This window comes from Chelon labrosus (genome assembly GCF_963514085.1).
Source record: "Chelon labrosus genome assembly, chromosome: 9".
NCBI lineage: Eukaryota > Metazoa > Chordata > Actinopteri > Mugiliformes > Mugilidae > Chelon > Chelon labrosus.
This window is the reverse complement of record NC_140359.1, coordinates 30,548,879-30,576,747: the sequence shown is the minus strand read 5'-3', so window position 1 is coordinate 30,576,747 and position 27,869 is coordinate 30,548,879. Positions and strand designations below refer to the sequence as shown.

The following is a 27,869-nucleotide window of genomic DNA, read 5'->3' as shown; positions in this document are numbered from 1 at the left end:
CTATTCAATCAGCAGGTCATGTGTGAAAGGTCAAAGGTCAGACGCTGCAATAATCAGCTGCTTATTAATAATGTGGTGTTTGTGAATGAATCAGTAACTAATGAAGGTTATTGACTAAGAGTTCAAACTAACTCTATTCATCAATTATTTTATGTCTCATTTTATTTATTGTTTTATTAATTTCTCATCATAATTCTTCATCAAGAAGATTTACTATTAAAACAGAATCTCCAACAGGAAGTGATGGAAACACTCCATCGATCAAATACTATGCCACAGCATCACCAATACATTGGGTCATCATGAAACGCTGTCAACAGTCGTCTAAGCATCGTCAAAAGTCTAAGTGTCATCAGTGGTCTTCATCAACAGTCTAAGTGTCATCAATGGTCTTCATCAACAGTCTAAGTGTCATCAGTGGTCTTCGCCAACAGTCTAAGTGTCATCAGTGGTGTTCGCCAACAGTCTAAGTGTCATCAGTGGTCTTCATCAACAGTCTAAGTGTCATCAATGGTCTTCATCAACAGTCTAAGTGTCATCAGTGGTCTTCATCAACAGTCTAAGTGTCATCAGTGGTGTTCGCCAACAGTCTAAGTGTCATCAGTGGTCTTCATCAACAGTCTAAGTGTCATCAGTGGTCTTCGTCAACAGTCTAAGTGTCATCAGTGGTCTTCATCAACAGTCTAAGTGTCATCAGTGGTCTTCGTCAACAGTCTAAGTGTCATCAGTGGTGTTCGCCAACAGTCTAAGTGTCATCAGTGGTCTTCGTCAACAGTCTAAGTGTCATCAGTGGTCTTCATCAACAGTCTAAGTGTCATCAGTGGTGTTCGCCAGCAGTCTAAGTGTCATCAGTGGTCTTCGTCAACAGTCTAAGTGTCATCAGTGGTGTTCGCCAGCAGTCTAAGTGTCATCAGTGGTCTTCGTCAGCAGTCTAAGTGTCATCAGTGGTCTTCGTCAGCAGTCTAAGTGTCATCAGTGGTCTTCATCAACAGTCTAAGTGTCATCAGTGGTCTTCGTCAACAGTCTAAGTGTCATCAGTGGTCTTCGTCAACAGTCCAAGTGTCATCAGTGGTCTTCGCCAACAGTCTTAGTGTCATCAGTGGTCTTCGTCAGCAGTCTAAGTGTCATCAGTGGTCTTCGTCAACAGTCTAAGTGTCATCAGTGGTCTTCGCCAACAGTCTAAGTGTCATCAGTGGTCTTCGTCAACAGTCTTTGTCAATAGTCGTCTAAGCGTCATCAACAGTTGCCCAAGCGTTTTGGTAAATAAAACACACGTCTGTAAAAAATGTATCAAACTTTATTTTAATTGTTTTACACAAAAAACGATAAACAGGAAGTGTCTGTTGTTTACATACGACATGTGTCATGAAATGCCTCCAGAGTCCTAAAGTCCCTCCATGTTGGGGGAAGTCCGTCCTGCAGGAAACGACCACAACGCTGACAAGAAGACTGGAAGAGCTTGATGTAGCTCCGCAGCCAGGTCTGAAGACAGACAGGTGAGATGGTGAGACGGGTGAGACGGGTGAGACAGGTACAGAGATTACTGATGAGGTATCGATGTCTCACCATGAAGGACCGGACCACGACGTCGGGCATCTGGGGCAGCTGGTAATGCAGCAGGGCGGTCGTAGCATGGTCTGTTACCTAGCAACAACACAACCAATCAGAGCGCTGCACACTCAGCTGAGGTACAGTATGCAAGGGAAGAGAGGACAGGTGAGTCTTACCTTCTGGAACACCTGGTACTGAGACTTGGTCCAAATGTCCAGCTGTGGAAGACACATAGACAGGTTACCATGGAGACGGACAGACAGGAGAGGCTCACCTGTCAGGTGAGCGTGATATCTCACCTTTCCGTCTTCATTGTAGACATTCTCATTGAATCCTCGAACAACGGTTCTGTCGATGAACAGTGAACGCATCACAACGATGGCCTTCAGCACCTTACCCAGGGTCACCTGACAAGAAGACAGGTGACACGCACACACACCTGTTAGCTGCTCTCCACACACCTGAGGATCCTCTGAGGATCCTCTGAGGATCACAGTGGATCTTCACGAATGTGTTGGTACCAGCAGAACTGCCGACGTGCCGTTGGGTCTGAACAGCTCAATGGTCATGTCAGGAAACATCCTGCCGATCCGAGAGATGACGTCGTCCACGTACCTGCAAACGGGACGCACACATTCACTTCCTGTTTGGTTAGCAGGTCTGTCTAGAACAGGGGTCACCAACCTTTTTGAAACCGAAAGCTACTTCAAGGGTACAGAGTCATACGAAGGTCTACCTTTGATACAAGCTGACTGAACAACAGTCGCACAGTTCACCTTTAATAATTAGAATAGTAATAATAATAACTGATGTGTGATGAGGTTGTGTGTTCACGTTAGCGGTTGTTGTTAATGAATCCTCACAATAAATATTAGCAATGATTTACATGGTAGAAACCTATTTATTTAAACATGCAACATTTTTCATGATTTATTTTTGTTCCTATAATTCAGTCACATCTCTGTCTTGACTCTGTATGAATGAACACATTTGCAGCACTTTGTTTAAAGTCACCTGTTTTATTTGTGTTCATATAAACACCTTTGTGACATTTTTGAACAAATCATGAACTTTGTCCCATGTCCGTACAAACTACTATTAATGTCATAATGTCACTTTATATTTCTAACAGGTCACTTTATATTTATATTTCTAACAGGTCACTTTATATTTTTAACATAGTTTATAGTTCCATAAACATTTTATTTCTAGTCACTTTCTATTTTTTATATAGCTTTTGTATTTTTATGTTCAATGTATGTAACTGCTACTGGATGCTTGAATTTCCCTCGGGATTAATAAAGTATCTATCTATCTATCTATCTATATTAAAAACACATTTGCGTAAACATTTGTACAAATCTGTAGCATTTTAACAAAGAATTACATCTGTTACACTTTTAGAACAAATCATTTTTGACATTTTAGTTTAATATTTGAGTTTAAATGATTCTTCAACTTACGTCTTTTGACTTCTTCACCGGCCTCATGTAAACACTGCCTTTAACTCACGGCCTCTTCCCGCCCGTAGTGCGCTGCCAGGCGGTAGTTAGCAGTTAGCATGGAAGCTAGCGTGACATGTACTGAACTGAGGTATCTCTCCACATGTGGCGCTTTGCCGTTGCCACAGTAACCCCATAAATGAGACATACACACGTTTCTTTTACTGTGGTAAAAAAAGAGCACTTCTTCCCACTCACTGGGACGTTTTCTTACGCTTTTCTTGTTTTTCTGTTGTTACGACCCTCACCTAGCTCCTCAACGTAGCCGCGGCTGCTTCCATACATCAGTCAAAACAAAGATGGCGGTTTGAACAAGGTCAGAGTTCATATATACCTAAACATAATATATATATATAATTTTTATATTAAATAAGACCATGTTCAGCTCTACAGTAATGCAAGTGTTATTGACATAAAAAGAACAGCGACAATTAAATACAATTTTTAGAACTCGATGGCGTCAAGTGCTACTTTTAGGACATCCCTGCAGGCGACCAGGTGCCCACGGGCGCCATGTTGGTGACCCCTGGTCTAGAACAACACAAATCACTGCTTGGACTCAGGGGCCCACCAGGGGCCCACCAGAGGACCATCAGGTGCAGACAGGGGACCATCAGGTACAGACAGGGGACCATCAGGGGACCATCAGGTGCAGACAGGGGACCATCAGGGGCCCATCAGGGGCCCATATCATAACTTCTGACGGTTGTTGCTTGAACGATTTTGTGTAAGTAAAGAACTGCTCTAGTGGTTACGTGACTCTACTGGACTAGTGGATAGACGCCTGGGGTTCTATGGTTCTATGGTTCTATGGTTCTGAGGTTCTATGGTTCTATGGTTCTGAGGCAGTTTTCAGTAGAACTCACTGAGGAGGAAGAACCAGGGTACTGGGCTGGACTTTGGGTCGTCGTTTGGCTGAAGCTCCCATCTGATTGGCTGATCGTTTCAGTGACTGCTGGTTCAACAAACTCGAGGCCAAGCCGGCGTGGTACTGCAACTACACACACACACACACACACACACACACACACACACACACACACACTAGCATTAACATCTGTCCTGAGAGATCCAATCACAGGTGACTAGATTGTCCAGGTGTGACTACAGATCAGATCTCAGTCCAATAATGACGTCATGAATTAAGAAATAAATCAGAGTTCCATCTTGTTCCAACATCTGGATCATGTCTCCAAGGCAACCAGCAGCTGTTGATGGTTCTGATCCAGCGGTAGGTAGAGATCCATTAGAGACAGCAGCTGCTACAATATTCTACTGACCACATGATGGTCTTCTAGCATGTTACTTAGTCTACAAGCATGTTAGCTAGTCTGTTAGCATGTTACTTAGCCTACAAGCATGCTGGCTAGTCTGTTAGCATGTTACTTAGCCTACAAGCATGCTGGCTAGTCTGTTAGCATGTTACTTAGCCTACAAGCATGTTGGCTAGTCTGTTAGCATGTTACTTAGCCTACAAGCATGCTGGCTAGTCTGTTAGCATGTTACTTAGCCTACAAGCATGCTGGCTAGTCTGTTAGCATGTTACTTAGCCTACAAGCATGCTGGCTAGTCTGTTAGCATGTTACTTAGCCTACAAGCATGCTGGCTAGTCTGTTAGCATGTTACTTAGCCTACAAGCATGTTAACTAGTCTGTTAGCATGTTACTTAGCCTACAAGCATGTTAACTAGTCTGTTAGCATGTTACTTAGCCTACAAGCATGCTGGCTAGTCTGTTAGCATGTTACTTAGCCTACAAGCATGTTAGCTAGTCTGTTAGCATGTTACCTTGTTGGACCACTTGTAGGCCTGCAGCAGCTGTGAGTAGAGAGGAGTTTTATCCTGAACTGGATCCAGACTGAGAAGTCCACTGTTGTGGAGAGGATGAGACTCTGAGGGACGTCCAACGAGACCACTAAGACGCTCCAACTCACTGAGGAGACAAAATAAGACAGTGAGACGTCCAACTTACTGAGGAGACAAAATAAAAGACTGAGATGTCCAACTCATTGAGGAGACAAAATAAAAGACTGAGACGTCCAACTCACTGAGGAGACAAAATAAAAGACTGAGACGTCCAACTCATTGAGGAGACAAAATAAAAGACTGAGACGTCCAACTCACTGAGGAGACAAAATAAAAGACTGAGACGTCCAACTCATTGAGGAGACAAAATAAGACACTGAGACGTCCAACTCACTGAGGAGACAAAGGACTGAATTTATAGGATAAAATTAAAGTAAATTAGTTCCAGACTCCATTCACTAATCAGTCATTTTAATAATGAACTGCACCTAACGAGGTTGGACCGATCCACTAACTGATCAAGAATCAATAAAACCTGGCCGTTATTGATCAGAGTGCAGAACGAGTCAATGACAAGAAACCAGGCGGATTCATGTCCTCAGTGTCTGTCTCCGGGGGTCAGCAAAGACCTGACTGCATTCTGTGTGATGGGAGTAGAATCAGTCGATTTTTGAATGGAATCTGGTTACGCGAACTCACTTCAGGTCTCTGTTAACAGCCTGCAGGTTGTCGTGGAACTCGGCAATGAACTGCTTCTCTCGGCCCTCCAACGTCTCCCTGTTCTTCATTCCATCCTTCAGAGACTCGAAAACGCGGCTCACGCTGGAGCGCAGCGCCTGGATGCCGTTGATGGCGTGAGAGAAAGCATCCAGGTTCACCCCGACGTTCACCACGTCCGCCATTTTGTCTGTTTCTGTTTCTGTCTGCTGGCGCGTAGAGATGACGTTACGGGACCGGAAGAAGGCTGAAACACGGTTTAAAAAAATTATCTGTAAAAAACAAACACAAAAACACAAAGAGACGAAAATTATTATTATTATTATTATTATTATTATTATTATTATTGTTATTATTATTGTTATTATTATTATTATTATTATTATTATTATTATTATTATTATTATTATTATTGTTATTATTATTATTATTATTGTTGTTATTATTATTATTATTATTATTGTTATTGTTATTATTGTTATTATTATTATTGTTGTTGTTGTTATTATTATTATTGTTATTATTATTATTATTATTATTATTATTTAAAGCACATAATGCACATGTCCTCCCGCTGTATAGTTCATTCTTTCAACATTCATTCAGTCATTCATTCAGCTTTCACAGAAGACAGAGGTAGAGAGAGAGATGGAGACCTTTGACCTTTGACCTTTCCTTTATTGGCCCAATTTTTCATTCACAATAAAAGCACATTCCTGAGCCTGCATGTCTTCAGTTTGACTTCCTGGTCTAGGATCAACATGATCCACACATCAGCCCCATGCTCCACACTGTTTCTCACTGGGAGGTTTGTACGATGATAAAAGTTCTCTTCACACTGTTAGAGCTGAGAACCCTGCTCTGTATCAAATGATTATAGAACAGATGTTCTTCTCCAACATCCCTGTCCATCTGGGAACTGTCTCTTTTAGCTGGTGTAACAGTTTTCCATGCACCAAGGACTGACTGGTAAACACTGAAGTCTGTGATAAGTTCACACCAGTCAAGTCCAGAAGAAACAGATGTTTAACGTAATATAAGTTCTCAGATCTCTGGAGACCCTCTCTGGAGACCCCCCCCCCCCCCCCCCCCCCCCCATCTCCTCTGTATCTCCCTCACCAGTTCACCAGGAGGGTCCAGAACAGTCCGGCACATTTAGACCAGATCACTTTTGCTGATTAAGCTTTTTTATAATATTCGATTGAGAGTCTGAGTTGTGTAAATGCTAAGTTAAAAATAGAATCTATATATTTAATGGTAGATATTCTTGTTCTAACTGAAGCACCTTTAACTTTTTCATATAAAAACTACCTAATGCTTTCTTCCTTCTCTCTATACTACTGATACTGTCTTTTTCACTGATTAATCCAGCTTGTATTTTTTAAACAACTTCTTCTAACTCATCTAAATAGCTTTTCCAGTGGTTTTATATTGTTGAATGAAAAGTTTTATTTGTGTTGTGCCTACGTCCCACCACTCAGCTAAGTTGTTAAACTCGTTCTGCCTCCAGAAAGGCTTGACAGAAAATTTAAAGTACCAGCATGGACTCCGTTGACGGTGTACTATTAAAGAAAAATCTGCTCTAATCTGAAAACTATCCTCAGAGAACTACTACTACTACTACTACTACTACTACTACTACTCTACTTTCTCTCACTTCTTTCACAAATTAATCAATTAAACTCCTCTTACCTGCTCAAGATGGAAACAGATGGAAAACAGTGCAACAAATGACCCAAAATTACTCAGTAGCTCCAAGCACTCAAACTCCCAGCATGCAGTGAGAGAGAGAGAGAGAGAGAGAGAGAGAGAGAGAGAGAGAGAGAGAGAGGAGAAGTTGGAGGTCCAGTTGAGTTTCAATGCTGAGATCAGTCAGAGAGAAGGGATTAAAGAGGAGATGAACAGAAGGAGGAGAGCTGAAGAAAAGACGGATTAAAGGGAAGAGACAGAGAAGGAGAGACAAGGAGAGACAAGGAGAGACAAGGAGAGAGAGAGACGAACAAGAAAAGAAAGAGAAAGAAGATGAAAGTTTTATCGTGTTTTTAGTCAAGAATCAACCTGAAGACAGAGAGACAGACAGGTGAGATAGAGGACTAATTTAAGTGTCTGTCTCTGTCTCTGTATGTTTCTGTCTCTGTCTCTGTCTGTTTCTGTCCGCCTCTATATGTCTCTGTCTCTGTCTGTCTCTGTCTGTCTCTGTCCGTCTCTATATGTCTCTGTCTCTGTCTCTGTCTGTCTCTGTCGTCTTCTGGAGACTCGTGATGAAGACAACTGTGATCTAACGATACATATCAGATTTAAATTCTTCTGTTTTTGACAGAAACCTCTTTAATGTTATATTATACTGAGACGTGTTCCTAATATAGTGGACAATGTTCCATCAGGACTGGAGACGTGTTTTAATAAAGACAAAGTCCCAGAGTTTCACTTTAATCACTTCAGACTAAAACAAACAAACAAGACGGCGATGAAGAGGAAGAGGAGACGAAGAGGAGACGCTGACTTTATTTCCCTTTAGCCTCAACAACATTCTGCTGTTCATCTGTTTTTGGTGCAGGTGGGCGGGGCTCCGACCGATAACTGATGATTGTAAGTCGAAGCTTCATATGGTCACCATGGTAACGACACAGTAGCTGGTTACCTTGGTAACCTGAAGCTGGACCTTTTCCAAAAAATGTGGACGTTGACTCCGAGGGTCGCCTGATGAACTTCCTGTCTGCCTGACCGTCCACCATGTCCCTCCCCCGTCTCCTCCTCTTGCTCCTCCTGCCGCCGTCGTGTTGGAGTCAGTTTGAAGTTTGTCGTTCTCTGCGCGGCTCGGAGGCGGGGCCAGGGTGGGAGTTCTACGCCTGTCAGCCTCCACCAATCAACATGAAGGAGGTGATGCAGATCAGAGTCGACCCCACCGGCATCACCTGTGGAAACCCACCTGAGAGATTCTGCACTCTGGTCAGACTGACACACCTGTACACACCTGTACACACTCAAACACAGCTTAATACACTTTTTAACATATTTAACACATGTTTAATGATAAACACGCTGTGTAAGTGGGAGTGTGCAGGCAGGATGGAGTAGGTGGAGAAAGGAACAGACAGGACGACGAAGATGTTTTGGTTTTCTCTTGGTGCCACCAGGGTGGATAGGATCAGGAATGAGTACTTTAGAAGGGACAGAGCTTCTGAGGAGACTGAGGTCTTTTGGCGTGAACGGGGCACTCCTGAAGACCTTCTAGGACTCTATAGTGGTCTGCTGAAACAGTAGCATCACACAGAGAGAGAGGAAGAAGCTGGACCAGGTCATCAGGAAGTCCAGCTCTGTCCTGGGCTGCTCTCTGGACTCAGGAGGGAGGTGGGTGACAGGAGAGTCCTGGCTAAAGTGTCCTCCATGCTGGACAATGAGTCCCACCTCCTGCATGGTGACCTGACTGCTTCACCCTCGCTGTGTGAAGGAAAGATTCAGAAGGTCTTTCCTCCTTCCTGCTGCTGTTAGACTCCAACCAACACTCTTAATATGTGAAATACTATTAGACCTCAAGGTTCAACTCTATTTACTATCTACTGTATACGACTTCATAACCCAGTTACACCTGGTCCATCTGTGCAATTCAAAACTCTCCATAGTCCATTGTACTTTTTGTATATAAGCCAGTACCATTTTATTTTATTATTTATCTTTTACACCCTACATTTTTTACTCTTGATATGTTTGCTGTTGTAAACTGCAGTTTCCCCATTGCAGGACATATAAAGGTTTTCTTAATCTTAATCTTAATTGGAGCGACAGCTCATGTGAGACGTTTTGGAGATAAAGTTAGAGAGATGTGGACATGTTCAGAGGAGGGATAGTAAATATACTGGTCGAAAGATGCTGAAGTTAGAGCTGCTAGACAGGACGTCCAGAGGAGGACCAAAGAGGTTTATGGGTGTCATGAAGGACGTAAGGTAGTCGTTGTGAAGGAAGAAGATACAGAGGATCCCTGTGTGGGTCACCAGAGTGAAGAGAACTTGTTTAACACATTTAACACATTTAACATGTTTGACTTGGTGATTCTAAATTGGCCGTAGGTGTGAGTGTCTCTCTGTGTTAGCCCTGTGATAGACTGGAGACCTGTCCAGGGTGGACCCCCCCTCTAGACCAATGACAGCTGGGATAGGCTCCAGCCCCCCTGCCACCACCCCCCTCCAGTTAATGTCTGAATACTAATATATACGTACATATATTATTATTATATATAAATGTCAGAATTTATAAAACATAGTGGCGGGGTGGTGATCTCCCACGAGTCATCATGTGACACTGAACTCACACAGGGTACTGCTTCTAATTGTTCCTTCAGGGAAATGAATTATTGATAAATGTAAAAGACATAATGTATTAAAAGTTAACTGTTAATAATTTATTTGATTTCCCACAAAAAATAAAGCTGGAACTCCATCAACTCTCAGAGTTAAGGAGCAAATAAACACTTTAGAGACAGATTCAGTTCAATATGTCTGATTAATATATGAAATAGATCTGAGTGAGTCATCTCCTCTGATGAACCGATGGATAAACATGTCACAAAGACAGCTGTAATTATATTTACTGTGTATAATTAATATATTTCATGTGTGTTAGGATCATTAATGAACTGAGTTGTTTTATTTATTTATTTGCGTCTTTTATTTATTTCTTCTATACAGAACGTTGGTGGTTTTTAAAGTGCTTTAGAAATAAAGTTGGATTGGATCAGATGAAGCTGGGATTGAAAGTCCAGGGAATATTCAGGGATGAAGGCATGCCATTGTGCATTTAGTTAGTGTTGGTTAGTGCTGGTTAACTCTGGTCCAGTTGTAGAGGATCTACAGTGTGACAGTTGGCAGCAGCTGAAGTTAAAGGATAAACTCAGATTAACGTCAGTGTTAATCTGTCACATGCCTTTTAGTGGGACTCTGGTAAAGGGGCAGAGATGCGGATTAACAACTGCAGTAAATTAAAGGTAAAACCAAACAAAATTAACAAAAGCAGTCAAACAGCCAACAGAGGCGTTTCTGTGACGTGATTCATCAAAACATCTCTAGATTAAAATAAAGTGCAGGTAAATCACAGGATCATCAGTCAGACACAACAAGTTCATACTAATTAATCCCAGTTGTAAATAGTTTGTGTTGGTCACAATCATCCTGATTAAAGTGCAGCTGTGATGAACCTGGAACAAACCAAATGCTCCTCTGATGAGTCCCTGTAGACTGAGGTCATTTATTACTCAACATCCTTCCCATGTTCATAACCCTCAGATATGAGACTTTATTCAGATGTTTTCACGTGTCTCTGTTGTGTCTTTGCTTTGGTCTAATTTCAGAATCTGATTGTGTTTGAACACAGTCTGAGGTTAAATCTCAAATCACATTGTGTTAACCTATGTTGACAGGAGAACCCATACCTGTGCAGTGATGAGTGTGATGCGTCCAGCCCTGACCTGTCTCACCCTCCTCAGCTGATGGGAGACAGGGAGAGGGGGGGGCTCATCACCTACTGGCAGACGGTGACATGGTCCAGGTTTCCTGAGCCTCTGCTGGCCAACATCACTCTGTCCTGGAACAAGAGTCTGGAGGTGGTAGATGACATCGTCGTCACCTTTGAGTACGGTCGACCAACCAGCATGGTGCTGGAGAAATCCATGGACAAAGGTGATGAGGGTGGAGGGGGCGGAGGCAATCAAATGTTCTGATAATAATGCTGGGCCGGTTCTAGTTCTGACAGAACACGCTTTGATGGAACTTCATATTTCAGTGTTCAGACCACATTTGCTTCATAATGATGTCATGTCCTGTTGAAGCTAGATCACCTGACTCTCAGAGCTCTGATGCGTCATCAGTCAGAACTTTAGTCTTCTGAGACTCAAGTTACGAGTAGTGGTCAGTTAATTCCTGGCAAACTGACTTGTCAGAGCATATAGATTTTACCTCTGGATGCCGTGTTCTCACCGTCCAACAGTAGAATAATGGAGTTTGTGTTTAAGGTGTGACGTGGCAGCCCTACCAGTACTACGCTGATGACTGTCTTGAGGCCTTCGGCATGCCGTCTAAGCAAGTCTCTGATTTAGCACCAAGTAACTTAACCCGGGTGATCTGCACTGAGCAGTACTCCCGCTGGGTTGGAGCCAAGGTAAAAGAACTACTGGTACTGGTTGTTCTGGGAAACAGACAGCACTAATGATTATTCACCAGTTGTTTCCGTTAAACTCCTCTTGGCCTACAGGAGGAGAAGTTTGTGGTGTTTGAGGTGCGTGCTCGGTTCGGAGTATTTGCTGGTCCAAAGCTGATCAACATGGACGCTCTATATACCCGGATGGAGACCATGAAGGGTCTCAGAGACTTCTTCACCTTCACCAACCTCCGACTGAGACTCCTCCGCCCAGCGCTGGGAGGAACCTACGTCCAGAGAGACAACCTGCTCAAATACTTCTATGCTATTTCCAACATTGACGTGCCTGCCAGGTAACCCAGCAACAATGAGCTACACCTGCTGACATCTAACTACGACTACACAACCACTAACTACATCCACAAACACGTCCAGAGACAAACTGTTGATCCTACCAACAACATCACCCCTACCAGGTTACACACAAATAACATCATGCTCAACAAATCTGCCCACAACTAACTACAGCCACTAAACAAACTCTACTTTAAATATGTCCCCAGGCATCATCTAGTCAGAAGTACCCAGATACACAAGTAACCACTAGCTGAATATGTGCCTGGTTCAGAAACAGGTGTAGTTGAACTAAAGACAGTCTGTAAGGTTTAGGACAGCACGGTGGACAGTGGACATTAGAAGACATTTAGAATCAGCTTTAGTATCGGGATGAAGGTTTAAGAAGAAGCAAGATGTTGTAGAGCTGTAGTTCACAACAGGGTTGACTTTAAAACACTAGAAAATCAGCAGTAATGTTTGGTTCGTCTCTCTCTGACTGAGTGTGTACCTGGGTCATCCTCAGGTGTAAATGTAACCTTCATGCATCTCAGTGTGTGTTACGTGATGCAACGCTACAGTGTGAATGTGACCACAACACGACTGGACCGGACTGTGAGCGCTGCAGCCGGGGATTCAAATCATGGAGACCGGGATCATACCTGCCTATGCCAAAAGGCACTGCCAACACCTGTACGTACCTGTATACACACTGCCAACACCTGTACGTACCTGTATACACGCTGCCAACACCTGTACGTACCTGTATACACACTGCTAACACCTGTATGTACCTGAATACACACTGCCAACACCTGTATGTACCTGTATACACACTGCTAACACCTGTATGTACCTGTATACACACTGCTAACACCTGTACGTACCTGTATACACACTGCCAACACCTGTACGTACCTGTATAGACACTGCTAACACCTGCATAGACACTGCTAAGACATGTATGCCCCTATATGGACACTGCTAACACCTGTATGTACCTGTACACACACTGCTAACACTTAGAAAATTAATCTGGTTCGGTTCATGTGTGTTTCTCAGGTGAAGCAGCAGAAATTGCAGCCAGTAAGTACTTTTCACCTGTTTACCTATTTCTTTACCTGTCTATTCACCTGTCTGTTCACCTGTCTGTTTAACTGTCTGTCAGTGTTGCATGGTGGGATATCATTTCACAACTGATGTTCAAACATTCACATGTTTTATGAATCTAATAAATAAATTAATTTTTTTTTACATAAATAATTATAGTTAACTTTAGTTCTGAAACAACTGATCCAGTGATTATTTCCTTCTCAGATTAGTGTCAGGCTTCAGCTGATTGGTTCTATGACATCATTTGTGCTCTGATTGGTCACATGGTCACATAACCCTGTTGGATCAGAGCTAATTGTGCTAGGAAAGCCTGAATGCTAATGTCTTTTAGAACAAGGGTAACACCAATAGATGGTTATGTTCTTAATACACACAGACACATATCTTATATTTAGAGTTTCAGGAAGTGATTCATTCTTTGAATAATTTATTTAAAAGTCATGTAGATATTTTCTAACATGAGAACCAGAGACTCCTACAAAATGCAACAGTGACAGAAAATGATAACAGTCAATAGAACAAATAACTCAATAGATCATAGGTCATTGTCATGTACAAAAAAAAAGACTTGACAGCAGCTGAATCCTGAAATATGTGAACAAACATGGACACAAAGTCTGGACACTGCTAAAAGTTGGAGTCTGGAGTCGAAGGAGGATTTGTCTGCTGTTAAACGATAACATCCAGTAGAGGTCTCTGCAGAACACAAACTGGGCGTTTCCTCATCAGAAGGTTTAATGTGATTGGCTGCTGGGGCTTCTGTGACTCCTAACTGATTTATTAGGCGCGTTCGACTTCATGCAGATCTGTGCAGATCTGACTTGACGTGATGCATGCTGGGTTGTTCTGCTCATAGACCTCGAATATGATTGGTTAAAATGAACTTGTTCGACCCAGCATGCATCACGTCAAGTCAGATCTGCACAGATCTGCATGAAGTCGAACGCGCCTATTAATACATCTTGTGTTGGTGATTGTTTCCTCATGAGACCAGGGGGCTGGCTGGTCTGGGCCAATGAGGAGTCACTGTAGTGATCAGGTGACCAAGAAGGAGCAGTTGTCACCTGTTGAACAGGAATTACTGAACCTCACCTGAAACAGTTTGATGAGTTGTTGGAGCAAAACTCTATCTTAAATATTTAAAGATTATTTTGATTATATTGACGAGTGTTTATGTTACTGGAGTCTACTGTCAGCCTGCCTTGGTTTACACATTAAAGATGTCTCTCATCTGGAAAATAATTTGTTTCATTAATATTTCAATAATTAGTTAGGGGAAGCTCTTAGTTGCTGTTCTGCAGAGTTCAGATGTGGTCTGTAGAGAACAGATTGACTAAAGAGACATAACTCTTCTTCTCTGACAGCGGCTGGTGACTCTGACTCAACATCATCTGATAAACCCTCTGCCTCATCAGATGGAGTCACTGACACTTCTACTCTATTTGACTCTACTGTGTCTGACACTTCTACTGTTTCTGACTCTACTGTCTCTGACATTTCAACTATATCTGACTCTACGCTATCTGACATTTCTACTGTATCTGACTCTACTCTATCTGACTCCACTGTTTCTGACACTTCTACTCTATCTGACTTTACTGCATCCTACACTTCTACTCTATCTGACATTTCTACTGTATCTGAATCTTCTCTATCTGACTCTACTGTGTCTGACATTTCTACTGTATCTGACTCTACTCTATCTGACTCTACTGTGTCTGACACTTCTACTCAATCTGACTTTACTATATCTGACTCTACTCTATCTGACTTTACTGCATCCTACACTTCTACTGTATCTGACTTTACTGTAACTGATACTTCTACTGTATCTAACACTTCTACTGTATCTGACTCTACTCTATCTGACTCTACTGTTTCAGACACTTCTACTCTACCTGACACTTCTACTCTATCTGACATTTCTACTGTATCTGACTTTACTGTATCTGACTCTACTCTATCTGACTTTACTGCATCCTACACTTCTACTGTATCTGACGCTTCTACTGTATCTGACTCTACTCTATCTGACTTTACCGCATCCTACACTTCTACTGTATCTGACACTTCTACTGTATCTGATACTTCTACTCTATCTGACTCTACTGTAACTGATACAACTACTACTACTTTAAGTGACAGTACCCAGACTGACACTAATGCTGCCTTTAGCTCCACCATGTCTTCTACAGGCAGTACTATGACTATGTTTATGTACACATCGAATACTGATTCAAGAACAGGAAGTGCTCTTACAGTTTCAGATACTACCACAGACACATGGAGTATTATTTCTACTACTAATAGTACCACTTTGTTTGACTCTGGTTCAGCTACCAGTGCATCCATGACTAACAGTGGTTCTACACAGTATTCCACTGGTACTAGTGATGCTGACATTGACCCCACCACAACATCTGACGTGGTTTCTGTAGGTACTACTGTTAAAACAAGTTCTGATGGGTTTCTGCGCAGTACGGCAGATACAGCTCCATCTAACTGTCCAGCTATGGAGACTGTAGACACTCTATCCACTCCTCCCAGTACCACTATTATTAACTCCAGTCCCACCAGTACTAGCCCCACTGCCCCAGGCCAAAGTTCTGACTCTGAGGTGTCTATTTCTGACCCAGTGACTCCGCCCTCTGACTTTGACTTCTCTGAGCCAGGTAATACCAACCTGCCAACCAGTACCGCTCCACCTTCTGCTGGTGCAGCACCATCAATCCTGCCTACATCCACCATCCAAGATATAAGCCCACCATTTGGAGATGCTCAGCCCACCAGGTCCACCCAAACCAGTCAGGCTGGAGATGCTCCGCCTACTGGGTCCTCTAAAACCAGTCAGGCTGGAGATGCTCCGCTCACTGGGTCCACGCAAACCAGGCAGGCTGGAGATGCTCCGCCTACAACAGAAGCGGACACAAATTCTATTCTTCCAGACGTTCCAGAAGATGTACCTTTTAATACGCCTACTCCAGAAATATCTCGTCCTGATCTACTTCTCCCTGATGTACCTCCTCCAGATGAAGCCCCTTCTGTTCCTCCATCCTCTGAAGAGCCACCTCCAGATGGACTTTTTCCTGAAGTGCCACAGGAAGTACCATCTCTGGACATACCTCCTCCTGATGAAACCCCTCCTGTTGTACCTTCCCCTGATATACCTCCTCTCTATGGTCCACCTCCAGATACACCTACTCCTGATATTCTTTCACCTGATGAAGCTCCTCCCGATGCATTGTTCTTTGACATTCCACCACCAGAAGTACTTCCTAAAGAACCACTTCCTGATTTACCTTCTCCTGATGTACTTCCTCCAGACGAACCTCCTCCAGATGTATCAACCTTTGACATTCCTTCTCCAGATGCTGCTTCTCTTGATGTAACTCCTCCAGGCGTATCTCCAGAAGTGCCTTCTTCTAGGAGTCCAGAAACCTCCATATATGTACCTCTTCCTGATAAGCTTCCTGAAGTACCTCCTCCAGAAGCTCCTGTAGACCCCATGTTGCCTACGTCTTCCGAAGGAGAAGGTGGTCCTACATCAGATGATTCTGACCCTGTTGGTGATCTGACCCCTATTGACTTCACCTCCCCTTTGCCAGATGATCCTAGTTTAGCTGAACCTGGACAAGGTTCCGGACCTGATTCTGGACCTGCTGTTGAACCTGGAAACATTCCCAGTGATTCCCAGGGATCAGCTGATGCTCCAGGACAAAACAATCTTGAACAGACTGCTGTCTCACCACGGGAAACAGGGAATGGCGAACCAGAATCACCAAGATCTGGTTATTCTGTGACAGACAGTGATAGACCTGATGTAGATCCTAGACCAGATCCTCCTCCAGTGGCAGAAAATCCTGGATTAGATTCCTCAGTGGCCCGGGAGGAAGGAAAACCCTCTGGAGAATTGAAGAAGGAGGAGACAGGTACAGAAATGGAGAGCTGTGATTGGTCATATAATATAATATAATATAATATAATATATGAGAGGATCGAAAAAACAGCTGGAAATTTAAACATTAAAAATTATTCACATCTTCCTTTATCCACTTAACCAACCAGCTGCTGAGACCAACAAGGAAACAAAGGACAGAAGGAAGAAGGAAGAGGAGAAGAAAGGTAGAACACAGTAGTGGAGAGAACATGAGTGATATGAATCTAGTCCTGAGAGGAGATAGATGTGATTGATGTAGATAGATGAAGATATATGTAGATAGATGTAGAGGTGATAGATGTGACAGATGTAGAGGTGATAGATGTGATAGATGTAGAGGTGATAGATGTGATAGATGTAGATAGATGTAGATAGATGAAGATATATGTAGATAGATGTAGAGGTGATAGATGTGACAGATGTAGAGGTGATAGATGTGATAGATGTAGAGGTGATAGATGTGATAGATGTAGAGGTGATAGATGTGAAAGATGTAGAGGTGATAGATGTGATAGATGCAGAGGTGATAGATGTGATAGATGTAGAGGTGATAGATGTGACAGATGTAGAGGTGATAGATGTGATAGATGTAGAGGTGATGGATGTGACAGATGTAGAGGTGATAGATGTGATAGATGTAGAGGTGATGGATGTGATAGATGTAGAGGTGATAGATGTGATAGATGTAGAGGAGATAGATGTGATAGATGTAGATATATGTAGATAGATGTAGAGGTGATAGATGTGATAGATGTAGAGGTGATAGATGTGATAGATGTAGATAGATGAAGATATATGTAGATATATGTAGAGGTGATAGATGTGATAGATGTAGAGGAGATAGATGTGATTGATGTAGATAGATGAAGATATATGTAGATAGATGTAGAGGTGATAGATGTGATAGATGTAGAGGTGATAGATGTGATAGATGTAGAGGAGATAGATGTGATAGATGTAGAGGTGATAGATGTGATAGATGTAGAGGAGATAGATGTGATTGATGTAGATAGATGAAGACATATGTAGATAGATGAAGATATATGTAGATAGATGTAGAGGTGATAGATGTAGATATATGTAGAAGTGATAGATGTGATAGATGTAGAGGTGATAGATGTGATAGATGTAGAGGTGATAGATGTGATAGATGTAGAGGTGATGGATGTGATAGATAGATGTGATAGATGTAGAGGTGATAGATGTGATAGATGTAGAGGTGATAGATGTGATAGATGTAGATATGATAGATGTGATAGATAGATGTGATAGATGTAGAGGTGATAGATGTGATAGATGTAGAGGTGATAGATGTGATAGATGTAGAGGTGATAGATGTGATAGATGTAGATATGATAGATGTGATAAAGGTGATGAGCCTCAAGCAGCAGTGCTGACTACTCATTTTATGTCTGAAGTTATCCAGAAGATTTTGATTCCAGGAGGACCAAAGTTCAGTCAGCTGTCTAAAATCGCCTACGTCACCTTCCAGGGTAAGACAGCTTCCTGCCCCATCCCTGACTCCTCCCCGGTGACTTAACCACAAAGACTGAAGGTGTTGTTCTCATCCTCCAGTAGACTTGCTCCAGACCTTAACCCTGCCACCACCAGACACAATCAGACCTGTGTGATCATGTGACCGGTTGCGAGCGTGCTCATTGTCCTCATTGTTTCATGTGTTCATTATGAAGTTTTCTGTCCCTGTCAGACTGTGAGTGTAACGGTCACTCCAACCGCTGCAGCTACATCGACTTCATCAACGTGGTCACATGTGTGAGCTGCAAAGACAACACTCGAGGACAGAACTGTCAGTACTGTCGCCTCGGTTACTATAGAAACGCCTCACTGCCACTGGACGACGAGAACATCTGTGTTGGTCAGTACAAGATGATGATGATGATGATGATGATGATGATGATGATGAAGACAGTGATGATGATGACGTCTCTGTGTCCTCAGAGTGTGATTGTGATGATGAAGGTAGTGCGTCTCCCCACTGCTCTGAGTCGGGTCTCTGTCAGTGTAAAGATGGAGCCACAGGGAGGCGCTGTGACTCCTGTCTACCTGGATACACCTGGAGAAGAGGCAGGGCCAGCTGCACAGGTACTCCGTAATACTACAGTATTATACTAGTACAGCAGACAGTGTGTTTCAGGTGTGTTCACTAGTGTAGAACATGTTCTCATGCCATCAATAATGGTTTTGATAATCAATAATCATTGTTCTCCATCAGTCAACGTGTGCGATGACGAACGCTTGCTCTGTCAGAACGGAGGAACCTGCGTCGACTTCCGGCGGTGCGTCTGTCCAGATAACTTCACAGGTAAAGTCACACCTGCACATTCAGGTGTTTTGGGCGGGGTCTCTAGAAGATGTCACAGCTAAGGGTGATGATGTCATGTGTGCAGGTGCATTCTGCGAGCAGAGTGTCTGTCTGAAGAAAGGTGGTTGCCTTGACAACTCATCTTCGTCTCCTCTGAGGGTTCACCTGTACCTGCTGACCCTTGGTTTGGTCACCTTCTACTGACCAACACATTAAACTCAATGAAACCAGGAAGTGTTTGTGTTGTTTACTCTCTAACAGGATGTGACATCATCATGTGGGAGTCGTTTTCTCTTCTCATTGGTCCATAGACATTTCTGAACTTAGTGACCTTGTTCAGAGCCATTTCACTGACAACCACCTCCTGATTCACCTGTGGACTCCCACCTGAACGTACCTCGCCAGAGTTCCAAACGTTGCTGGTCAGTTGTGCACTTGATGGATGACAAAGGTCCTGTACTTAAATTGGATGAGTTCAATACTAAATATAATTTAAACTGCCTGGTTAAAAAACTACATTAAGGTGATACAAAGCGCCCCAACAGCACTTACTCAATTCATCAGTAATAATCTGGAAACAACAGAGAACCTGTTCCTGTCACATGATCCAAAACCTGTGAAAATCCATAAATATAGATTATTTTTTCTTTCATGTATAAAGAAAGAACTTTGTACACTTACAGGGGAATTTGTTCTTCTTCTACTGGGCTGAACATGCAGCCTGTTGATTAGTTTGAGCTCTGCTGCCACCTAGTGACTGAAGGCCCCCACCCCCCCACCACCACCACCACACACACACACACACACACACACACACACACACACACACACACACACACACACACACACAGTGTGTGTTTGAGGTTGAGAAGTACAGACCTGGGCTAAAAGGAGGTCATGTTTGGTATTGATATATCAATAACACTGCAGGTAAACAGGTTAAAGTGATCAGCTAAAACCAGCTGATCCACTGCAGAACCAATCGAGAATAGCTGTCGGCGGTGACGTCATCAGACTGCGACGCCGGCAACATGAGGCGGCTGTGTCGAACCGGAGCGACCTTGTTGATCGGAGCGGGATTCGGAGCTTCAGTGAGCCGCCTGCTGAGCGACAGACCCCGGGAGGAGGAGGAGGAGCGGTCCGGTCTGCTGAGTAAAGTCCCGGTGATCCCGGTACCGACGGTCCAGGCCTCAGAGCTGACAGTGAGTGAGTGAGTGAGTGCGTGCGTGTGCGTGTGTGTGTGTGTGTGTGTGTGTGGTTCAGTTATATTCCTAAAGTTTCTGTTAAAACATTTTTTTCATATTCCTCAATTAAAAGTTAAAATGTTTTCTCTTGTCAAACATTAGAGATTCTTGATCAGTAACCTGTGATCAACAAACACGTCTTGTCAATAGGACGCTGTCTCTTTAAATTATTAAACCGTATTCACATGTATGTTAGGCAGGAGGAGGAGCGGGGGGAGGAGTCAGTGAAATGGGAGGGGCCTGTTCAGAGTAAAGTCATGTGTCATTAGAGACTAAACACAACTGCCTTCAGGTAAAGACAATTTATCTTAAGAGAATGGCTAACCCGACTGACTAGTAGACTGGTAGTTTAACATACAGGAAGAAGACAGGTAGAGTAGTAAACAGGTAGACAGGTAGAGTAGTAAACAGTTAGACAGGTAAAGTAGTAAACAGGTAGACAGGTAGAGTAGTAAACAGGTAGACAGGTAGAGTAGTAAACAGGAAGACAGGTAGAGTAGTAAACAGGTAGAGTAGTAAACAGGAAGACAGGTAGAGTAGTAAACAGGTAGAGTAGTAAACAGGTAGACAGGTAGAGTAGTAAACAGGTAGAGTAGTAAACAGGTAGACAGGTAGAGTAGTAGACAGGTAGAGTAGTAAACAGGTAGAGTAGTAAACAGGTAAACAGGTAGAGTAGTAAACAGGTAGACAGGTAGAGTAAAGTAGTAAACAGTTAGACAGGTAAAGTAGTAAACAGGTAGACAGGTAGAGTAGTAAACAGGAAGACAGGTAGAGTAGTAAACAGGTAAACAGGTAGAGTAGTAAACAGGTAGAGTAGTAAACAGGTAGACAGGTAGAGTAGTAAACAGGAAGACAGGTAGAGTAGTAAACAGGTAGACAGGTAAAGTGGTAAACAGGAAGACAGGTAGAGTGGTAAACAGGAAGACAGGTAGAGTGGTAAACAGGAAGACAGGTAGAGTAGTAGACAGGTAGAAAGGTAGAGTAGTAGACAGGTAGAGTAGTAAATAGGTAGACAGGTAGAGTAGTAAACAGTTAGACAGGCAGAGTAGCAAACAGGTAGACAGGCAGAGTAGTAAACAGGTAGAGTAGTAAACAGGTAAACAGGTAGAGTAGTAAACTGGTAGACAGGTAGAGTAGTAAACAGGAAGACAGGTAGAGTAGTAAAGAGGTAGAGTAGTAAACAGGAAGACAGGTAGAGTAGTAAACAGGAAGACAGGTAAAGTAGTAGACAGGTAGAGTAGTAAACAGGTAGACAGGTAGAGTAGTAAAGAGGTAGAGTAGTAAACAGGTAAACAGGTAGAGTAGTAAACAGGTAGACAGGTAGAGTAGTAAACAGGAAGACAGGTAGAGTAGTAAACAGGAAGACAGGTAAAGTAGTAGACAGGTAGAGTAGTAAACAGGAAGACAGGTAGAGTAGTAAACAGTTAGACAGGTAAAGTAGTAAACAGGTAGACAGGCAGAGTAGTAAACAGGTAGAGTAGTAAACAGGTCGACAGGTAGAGTAGTAAACAGATAGACAGGTAGAGTAGTAAACAGGAAGACAGGTAGAGTAGTAAACAGGTAGAGTAGTAAACAGGTAGAGTAGTAAACAGGAAGACAGGTAGAGTAGTAAACAGGTAGAGTAGTAAACAGGTAGACAGGTAGAGTAGTAAACAGGTAGACAGGTAGAGTAGTAGACAGGTAGAGTAGTAAACAGGTAGACAGGTAGAGTAGTAGACAGGTAGAGTAGTAAACAGGTAAACAGGTAAAGTAGTAAACAGGAAGACAGGTAGAGTAAAGTAGTAAACAGTTAGACAGGTAAAGTAGTAAACAGGTAAACAGGTAGAGTAGTAAACAGGTAGACAGGTAGAGTAGTAAACAGGTAGAGTAGTAAACAGGAAGACAGGTAGAGTAGTAAACAGGTAGGGTAGTAAACAGGAAGACAAGTACTGACTAATGGACTGACTAGTGTGTCTTTGTCGTCTCACTGACGAGTCGGTCCAGGTGAGTCCAGGTGCTTCGGGGGCTGTGATGAAGTATGGCTTCCCATCATTAGCCAACATTAAGACCAGAGAGTCCTACGTCACCTCCTACGACCCACGCACACGCACTGCATCCTGGGTAATAGAGAGGCTAAACCCCGCCTCCCTGAGCGGCCCATCAAACAGGAAGTACTGTGACTTCAAAGAGGATGACAGGTGAGACAGATACACTGGAAGACAGTTAGATTAACATACAGGAAGACAGGTAGATAAGTGAACAGGTAGCATCTCCCTCTGAATGAAAAAGAAAACCTTTGTTTCGTCTGCAGTGTCCACGTCTTCCACAGGGCGACCAATGCGGATTACAGGGGGAGTGGCTTTGACAGAGGTCACCTGGCTGCTGCAGCCAATCACAAATGGAGTCAGAAGGCCATGGAGGACACCTTCTACCTGAGCAATGTTGCTCCACAGGTAAACTGTGTCCAGGTGAGGAGCTCAGGTGAAGCCAGTAGGACGTCCTACATGTTTAACTGCACCTTGTGTCCAGAACCCTGACCTGAACCAGAACACCTGGAACAACCTGGAGAAGCTCTGCCGCTCTCTGACCAAACAGTACCACAATGTCTACGTGTGCACCGGCCCACTCTACCTGCCCAGGTAAACTACATCTTCTGTTGTCTGGGTCGGGGGGCAGCGACGCCATCTTCAGGTATGTTTGTGTTTCAGGTTGGAGGGCGATGGGAAACTTTACGTTCGATATCAGGTTATAGGAAAAACCCATGTTGCCGTGCCAACCCACTTCTTCAAGGTCAGTGTCTCCTGTCAGTGTGATGATGTCACCCATGAAATCTGTCCCCCGTGATGACCTCACCTGTCCTGCGTCGCTTTAGGTGCTGATCCTGGAGCAGAAAGATGGCAAGGGGGTGGAGCTTCGCTCGTACGTTCTGCCAAACGAGCCAATCAGTGAGAAGGTTCCTCTGGAGCGCTTCCTGGTTCCCATAGAAACCATCGAGAGAGCATCTGGGCTCCTGTTTGTTCCAAACATCATGAGGAGGACCAGTAGTCTGCAGGCCATCACTGACAGATGAACTACAGTACCCACAATCCTCTGCTGCCACCCGTGTGTGTGATTAGTTAGATAATCGTTAAACCTTCAGTGAAGTGGAATAAAGTTTGAATCACTTTAATCTGAGTCATCATCTTATTTTTCTTTCACTGAAACAATGACTGAAGATCCAGAGAACATCTGGACGGATCAAGAACATCGATCACCGACCAAGGCAGGTTGTTTGACAAAAGAAAATCTTTTCATTATAAGAGAAAACATAAAACATCTTTTTACAGAAACCCAAAACCAGAACATCCACTTCCTGTTGACGCGTCTGTCACCTCAAGTAGGGGGCGGAGACAATCAGCAGGTATGGGCGGGATCAGTAATTTCTCAGTCTTTAAAGCAGCTGCCTGTCTGAGGGTCAGCTGTTGTCCACCTCCTCAAACTCTGAGCTGAAGATGTCAGACAGCTGATACCGCTCCTCCTCTTCCTCCTGCTGCCTCCTCTCTTTACTGCTGCACTTCATCAGTTTGTCCTGGAGGACGGGGATGACCTTCTGATGCAGGACATCAATGATCTCTGAGAGGAAGACAGACAGAAATAAAGAAATGTTGGTTACTGTATCCAATAAAGGTTCCAAAAAGGCAACTGGACTTGTAGAGTTTATTGAGAAGACATTTCATCCGAGTAGCTTCTTCAGTTCTAGGGGACTGGTGGGAAGTCTGAGGTTTAAATAGGAACTCCTCCTGAGAAAACTTGCTTGTTATGCTAACAACCAGAAACTGATGCAGCTAACAATCAAGTTATGCTTATTATAGTTATGCAAGTTATGTTATGTTATGCTTGTTATGCTAATAACCAGAACAGTTTCTGGTTATTAGCATAACAAGCACATTTTTTTAGGAGGAGTTCCTATTTAAACCTCAAACTTCCCACCAGTCCCCTAGAACTGAAGAAGCTACTCGGATGAGGAAACGTCTTCTCAAAAAAACTCTACAAGTCCAGTTGCCTTTTTTGAACCTTTATTGGATATACCATGACCTGGATGACTCAGAACCTTCACAGACATGTTGGTTACTATGGTTACTGTGGTCACTGACCTCCGTATGATAAGCAAGTCCAGTTGGGAACTCTGGAAACTTTCAGTCTGCGGAACATCTTCTGGACGTAGACAGGACTCACATTACTGGAACACAACAAACTGTCAGTACAGGAAGTACAGGAAGTACAGGTAGTGGTAATGTTCAGAGTTTGACCTTTGACCTTACCCCACAGTCTCAGCAACCTCGTCCCAGTTGACATCTGCTGCGTCGTCCACACCCATCAGATACAACCTGAAACACAGTCACCTGATCAGAGACTAGTATTGATCACCAACCAGGGTCATGAAAACAGACTGAAGGTGTTCAGGTTCAGGTTCTGGTTCAGGTTCAGGTTCAGGTTCAGGTTCTGGTGTGTCACCATGTCTTACGTGTTGATAAGGAGGATTTTGGCCTGAAGTCCTTCAGCTCCTCGGTTGAAGACGCTTCCACTCGGAGACAGTTTAGATTTCAAGAGGCTGAACCTGAAACACAGTAAAGTCCAGAAAGTTCTGCGGTACCACTCATCTGAACTGAATCTGTCCTAACAGAACCGGCAGGGTACTGACCACTTAAGTCGACACTGGGTCCAGGACCTGGTTTCGACCTGATGACTGATTTCCTTCCAGGGCAGGTTGTTGCACAGCTGGTCTCTGCTCAGACCAGAACCTTCAGGGTTCTGTTGGACCAACGCCTCCAAGTGAGCCTTCAGAGCCTGCTTCAACTTGGACTCTTCTTCCGGATCCCACGACCCACGACCTGAGGCTGGACATGAACACATACCCGGGTCATATCCAGAACCAGTTTCAGCCAAAAAGCAGAAGAAACTCTGAACTGATTAGAAATACATAAATGAACCAGAGGTCAGGGGTCTGGGGTCAAAGGTCAGGTGAGTTCTCACCGAGGGTGACAAAGCGTTTCTGTAGCGAGTAGATGCTGCGACCCATGTTCTCTGAGATCATCTTCCAATTGTTCCCGTGGAGCTCATGAAACTTTATCAGCGAACACACCTCCTCCTCAGAGAACCTAAAAAACAGAACACGAAGAGGCAGAACACAAAAAGACGAACATGAACAGAAGGAATGCTAACGGACGGAATATGAGAAACATAAAGGATTCAACTTCTCACCTTCCCATGTGGTTCGTGTCATCAAACATCTTCTTGGCTCTGGTGTAAACCTGATGACACGACCGTGGAACCCCCTCAGCTGGAGAGAGAGAGAGAGAGAGAGAGAGAGAGATGAGAGACTCCAGACCTAACTAACAGACCGACGAAGGATCTAACTCCAGACCTAACTAACAGACCAATGACAGATCTAACTCCAGACCTAACTAACAGACCGACGAAGGATCTAACTCCAGACCTAACTGACCTTACATCACATGTGATTACATACCGATCCGTTCCAGGAAACGATGCTGTACTTTCAGCCTCCTGATCTCCGCTTCCTGCTCTTTGAACCTCTGAGGAAACAGAAGCTGACTGGCTGAGCTGATACCGGTCAGAGCCAGGAAGTCTGACACGTTTTCCATGATCTGCTGATTCTCCTGCAGAGAGCACCGCCCCCGCCGCAGAGGCACACCTGCAGGGAAACAGATGAGTCCTAAGTATTAGTACCTCCTTGTTGTAGTGTTTACAGTATTAGTACCTCTTTGTTGCAGTGTTTGCAATATTAGTATCTCTTTGTTGCAGGTACTAACAAAGTCACCTCCAGTTGCCTCCACCTGCAGAGGAGACTGAGGTCCTTTGGAGTGTGTAGGACACTGCTCATGACCTTTTATGACAGTGTGGTTGCATCGGCAACCTTCTACGCTGTGGTCTGAGAGGGACAAGAATAGACTAGGCAAACTGATCACGAGGTCCAGCTCCATCTTGGGCTGTCCTCTGGATTCAGTGGAGCAGGTGAGGGAGAGGAGGATGTTGGCTAAACTGTCAAACATCAGGAACAGCCCCTCTCATCCGCTGTAGGAGACAGTTGGGACTTTAGGAAGCTCTTTCAGCCAAAGACTGCTGCACCCACAGTGATAGAAGGAGGTCTTCAGGATGTCCTATGTCCCCTCAGCAGTCAGACTCTTTAACATCAGCATTTCTTAGCTCTGCTGCTGCTGAGCTTCTTTTCAGGATCCTCATGAGCACTATATATACACAAACTGTCATAATCTCATGTCTTTCTAGTGCAATACCTGGTGCAGCTCCTCTTTATTCATGATATTCATCAATGTCAATATATATATTTAACCTCCTTACCACCTCAACCCTCAATCTACACAAGGTGGTTGTTTCAACTTCTGATTAGCCACTGTAAACCTGATGCAATATGTAAATATTTTATGTACATAACATATTTGTCTGCCATATTCTATTGTTTGTATCTTTTTTGTATTGTGAGGGAAATTCTTAAATGTCGCTTATTATTTTAATATTATATATGAAACCTAACATATGTGGATGCAACCTTAGATTGTATGTAAGGTGGAAGCTTGTGGTATGGTCAGAAGCTCTGCCTTATGATAATCATGTGGTTGCAGGGAATGAATGGATATGTTGTTGTATGCTCCATTAACATAAGGAAGTCACATGAAGGAGTTCAGCCTGAGGGGTATTTGAGGTACCTCCTCTGTGTCCATGTGTCCATGTATGTCACACAGTGATGGTTAACGTTAGGAGAAGTGTTATGTGTGTCATGAGATGTATGTTGAGATGTTAGTACAATGAGTTGTGTCAAGTCATATGTGATCTTATGATGTGGCTACAGATATGAACATTGTTTAGGATAGTATAAAAGCTGAGGAGAGACTGTCTCTCTTCACTCATCATCTGTCGCTGATGAGTGGCTCTTGCTTGCAAGCAATAAAGGTTTTCTAGAAACTAAATATTGTGTCATAACTTGGTATATTGACCAACTCTCATCTGCACTAGACAAGCGACTGATTTTCAGTTGCCACGACAGTATCTTCCACTGTTGTTTCCTGCGGCTGTAACACCCTAATATCCCCACGGGGATTCAATTCAATTCAATTCAATTCAATTTTATTTATATAGCATCAATAACAATACAAATCATCTCAAGACGCTTTACAAAAACCCGGCCTGAAACCCCCACAGCAGCCTGAAGGCGACGGTG

General features: G+C 43.4%; 4 protein-coding genes across 5 annotated transcripts in view; 2 read left to right on the top strand and 2 right to left on the bottom strand.

Moving 5' to 3' along the window:
- Nucleotides 1-1,279: 1,279 nt before the first annotated feature.
- On the bottom strand, nucleotides 1,280-5,767 carry med27 (mediator complex subunit 27). The gene is made up of 8 exons (XM_084552145.1): nucleotides 5,557-5,767; nucleotides 4,840-4,984; nucleotides 3,920-4,050; nucleotides 2,073-2,166; nucleotides 1,851-1,958; nucleotides 1,728-1,769; nucleotides 1,567-1,644; nucleotides 1,280-1,482 (listed from the first exon to the last, which is right to left on the bottom strand). The coding sequence occupies exons 1-8, from the start codon at nucleotides 5,757-5,759 to the stop codon at nucleotides 1,348-1,350; spliced, it is 936 nt and encodes a 311-aa protein (XP_084408271.1). The 5' UTR covers nucleotides 5,760-5,767; the 3' UTR covers nucleotides 1,280-1,347.
- Nucleotides 5,768-8,307: 2,540 nt separating this feature from the next.
- On the top strand, nucleotides 8,308-19,603 carry LOC311493632 (netrin-G2-like; the record flags this gene model as incomplete). Its single annotated transcript, XM_084552363.1, has 7 exons — nucleotides 8,308-8,523; nucleotides 10,988-11,246; nucleotides 11,579-11,724; nucleotides 11,818-12,056; nucleotides 12,563-12,795; nucleotides 18,795-18,962; nucleotides 19,046-19,603. 7 exons carry the CDS (start codon nucleotides 8,308-8,310, stop codon nucleotides 19,198-19,200), a joined length of 1,416 nt encoding a protein of 471 aa, XP_084408489.1. The 3' UTR covers nucleotides 19,201-19,603.
- An 836-nt stretch (nucleotides 19,604-20,439) lies between these two features.
- endog (endonuclease G) lies at nucleotides 20,440-23,801 on the top strand. 2 transcript variants are annotated; one of them, XM_084551685.1, is made up of 6 exons: nucleotides 20,440-20,611; nucleotides 22,637-22,830; nucleotides 22,944-23,085; nucleotides 23,162-23,271; nucleotides 23,341-23,422; nucleotides 23,505-23,801. In XM_084551685.1, exons 1-6 carry the CDS (start codon nucleotides 20,441-20,443, stop codon nucleotides 23,700-23,702), a joined length of 897 nt encoding a protein of 298 aa, XP_084407811.1. In that variant the 5' UTR covers nucleotide 20,440; the 3' UTR covers nucleotides 23,703-23,801. The 2 variants fall into 2 exon arrangements, with proteins under 2 accessions (XP_084407811.1, XP_084407810.1); XM_084551684.1 differs by having other exon boundaries at nucleotides 20,440-20,615; nucleotides 22,602-22,830.
- A 137-nt stretch (nucleotides 23,802-23,938) lies between these two features.
- The window catches only part of LOC311493129 (transcription termination factor 1-like), an 8,652-nt gene continuing 4,721 nt past the window's right edge, over nucleotides 23,939-27,869 (bottom strand). The window contains exons 4-11 of the mRNA XM_084551683.1: nucleotides 26,142-26,327; nucleotides 25,874-25,952; nucleotides 25,646-25,770; nucleotides 25,314-25,509; nucleotides 25,137-25,229; nucleotides 24,934-24,999; nucleotides 24,766-24,851; nucleotides 23,939-24,244 (exon numbers count right to left, since the gene is read on the bottom strand). Coding sequence (XP_084407809.1) covers nucleotides 24,087-24,244; nucleotides 24,766-24,851; nucleotides 24,934-24,999; nucleotides 25,137-25,229; nucleotides 25,314-25,509; nucleotides 25,646-25,770; nucleotides 25,874-25,952; nucleotides 26,142-26,327 — 989 coding nt within the window. The 3' untranslated portion in view covers nucleotides 23,939-24,086. The remainder of the gene's footprint in view (nucleotides 24,245-24,765; nucleotides 24,852-24,933; nucleotides 25,000-25,136; nucleotides 25,230-25,313; nucleotides 25,510-25,645; nucleotides 25,771-25,873; nucleotides 25,953-26,141; nucleotides 26,328-27,869) is intronic.

Bases quoted from the DNA above. Each gene is read 5' to 3' on its own strand.
- med27 (XM_084552145.1), bottom strand. From the start codon at position 5,759: ATGGCGGACGTGGTGAACGTCGGGGTGAACCTGGATGCTTTCTCTCAC. The intron at 2,167-3,919 runs GTGAGTTCTACT...TCCCGTTTGCAG, and splicing joins ACCCTGGTTCTTCCTCCTCA to GTACGTGGACGACGTCATCT. The intron at 1,483-1,566 runs GTGAGACATCGA...GTCTGTCTTCAG, and splicing joins TCGTGGTCCGGTCCTTCATG to ACCTGGCTGCGGAGCTACAT.
- endog (XM_084551684.1), top strand. From the start codon at position 20,441: ATGAGGCGGCTGTGTCGAACCGGAGCGACCTTGTTGATCGGAGCGGGA. The intron at 20,616-22,601 runs GTGAGTGAGTGA...TGGACTGACTAG, and splicing joins GGCCTCAGAGCTGACAGTGA to TGTGTCTTTGTCGTCTCACT. The intron at 22,831-22,943 runs GTGAGACAGATA...TTTCGTCTGCAG, and splicing joins GACTTCAAAGAGGATGACAG to TGTCCACGTCTTCCACAGGG.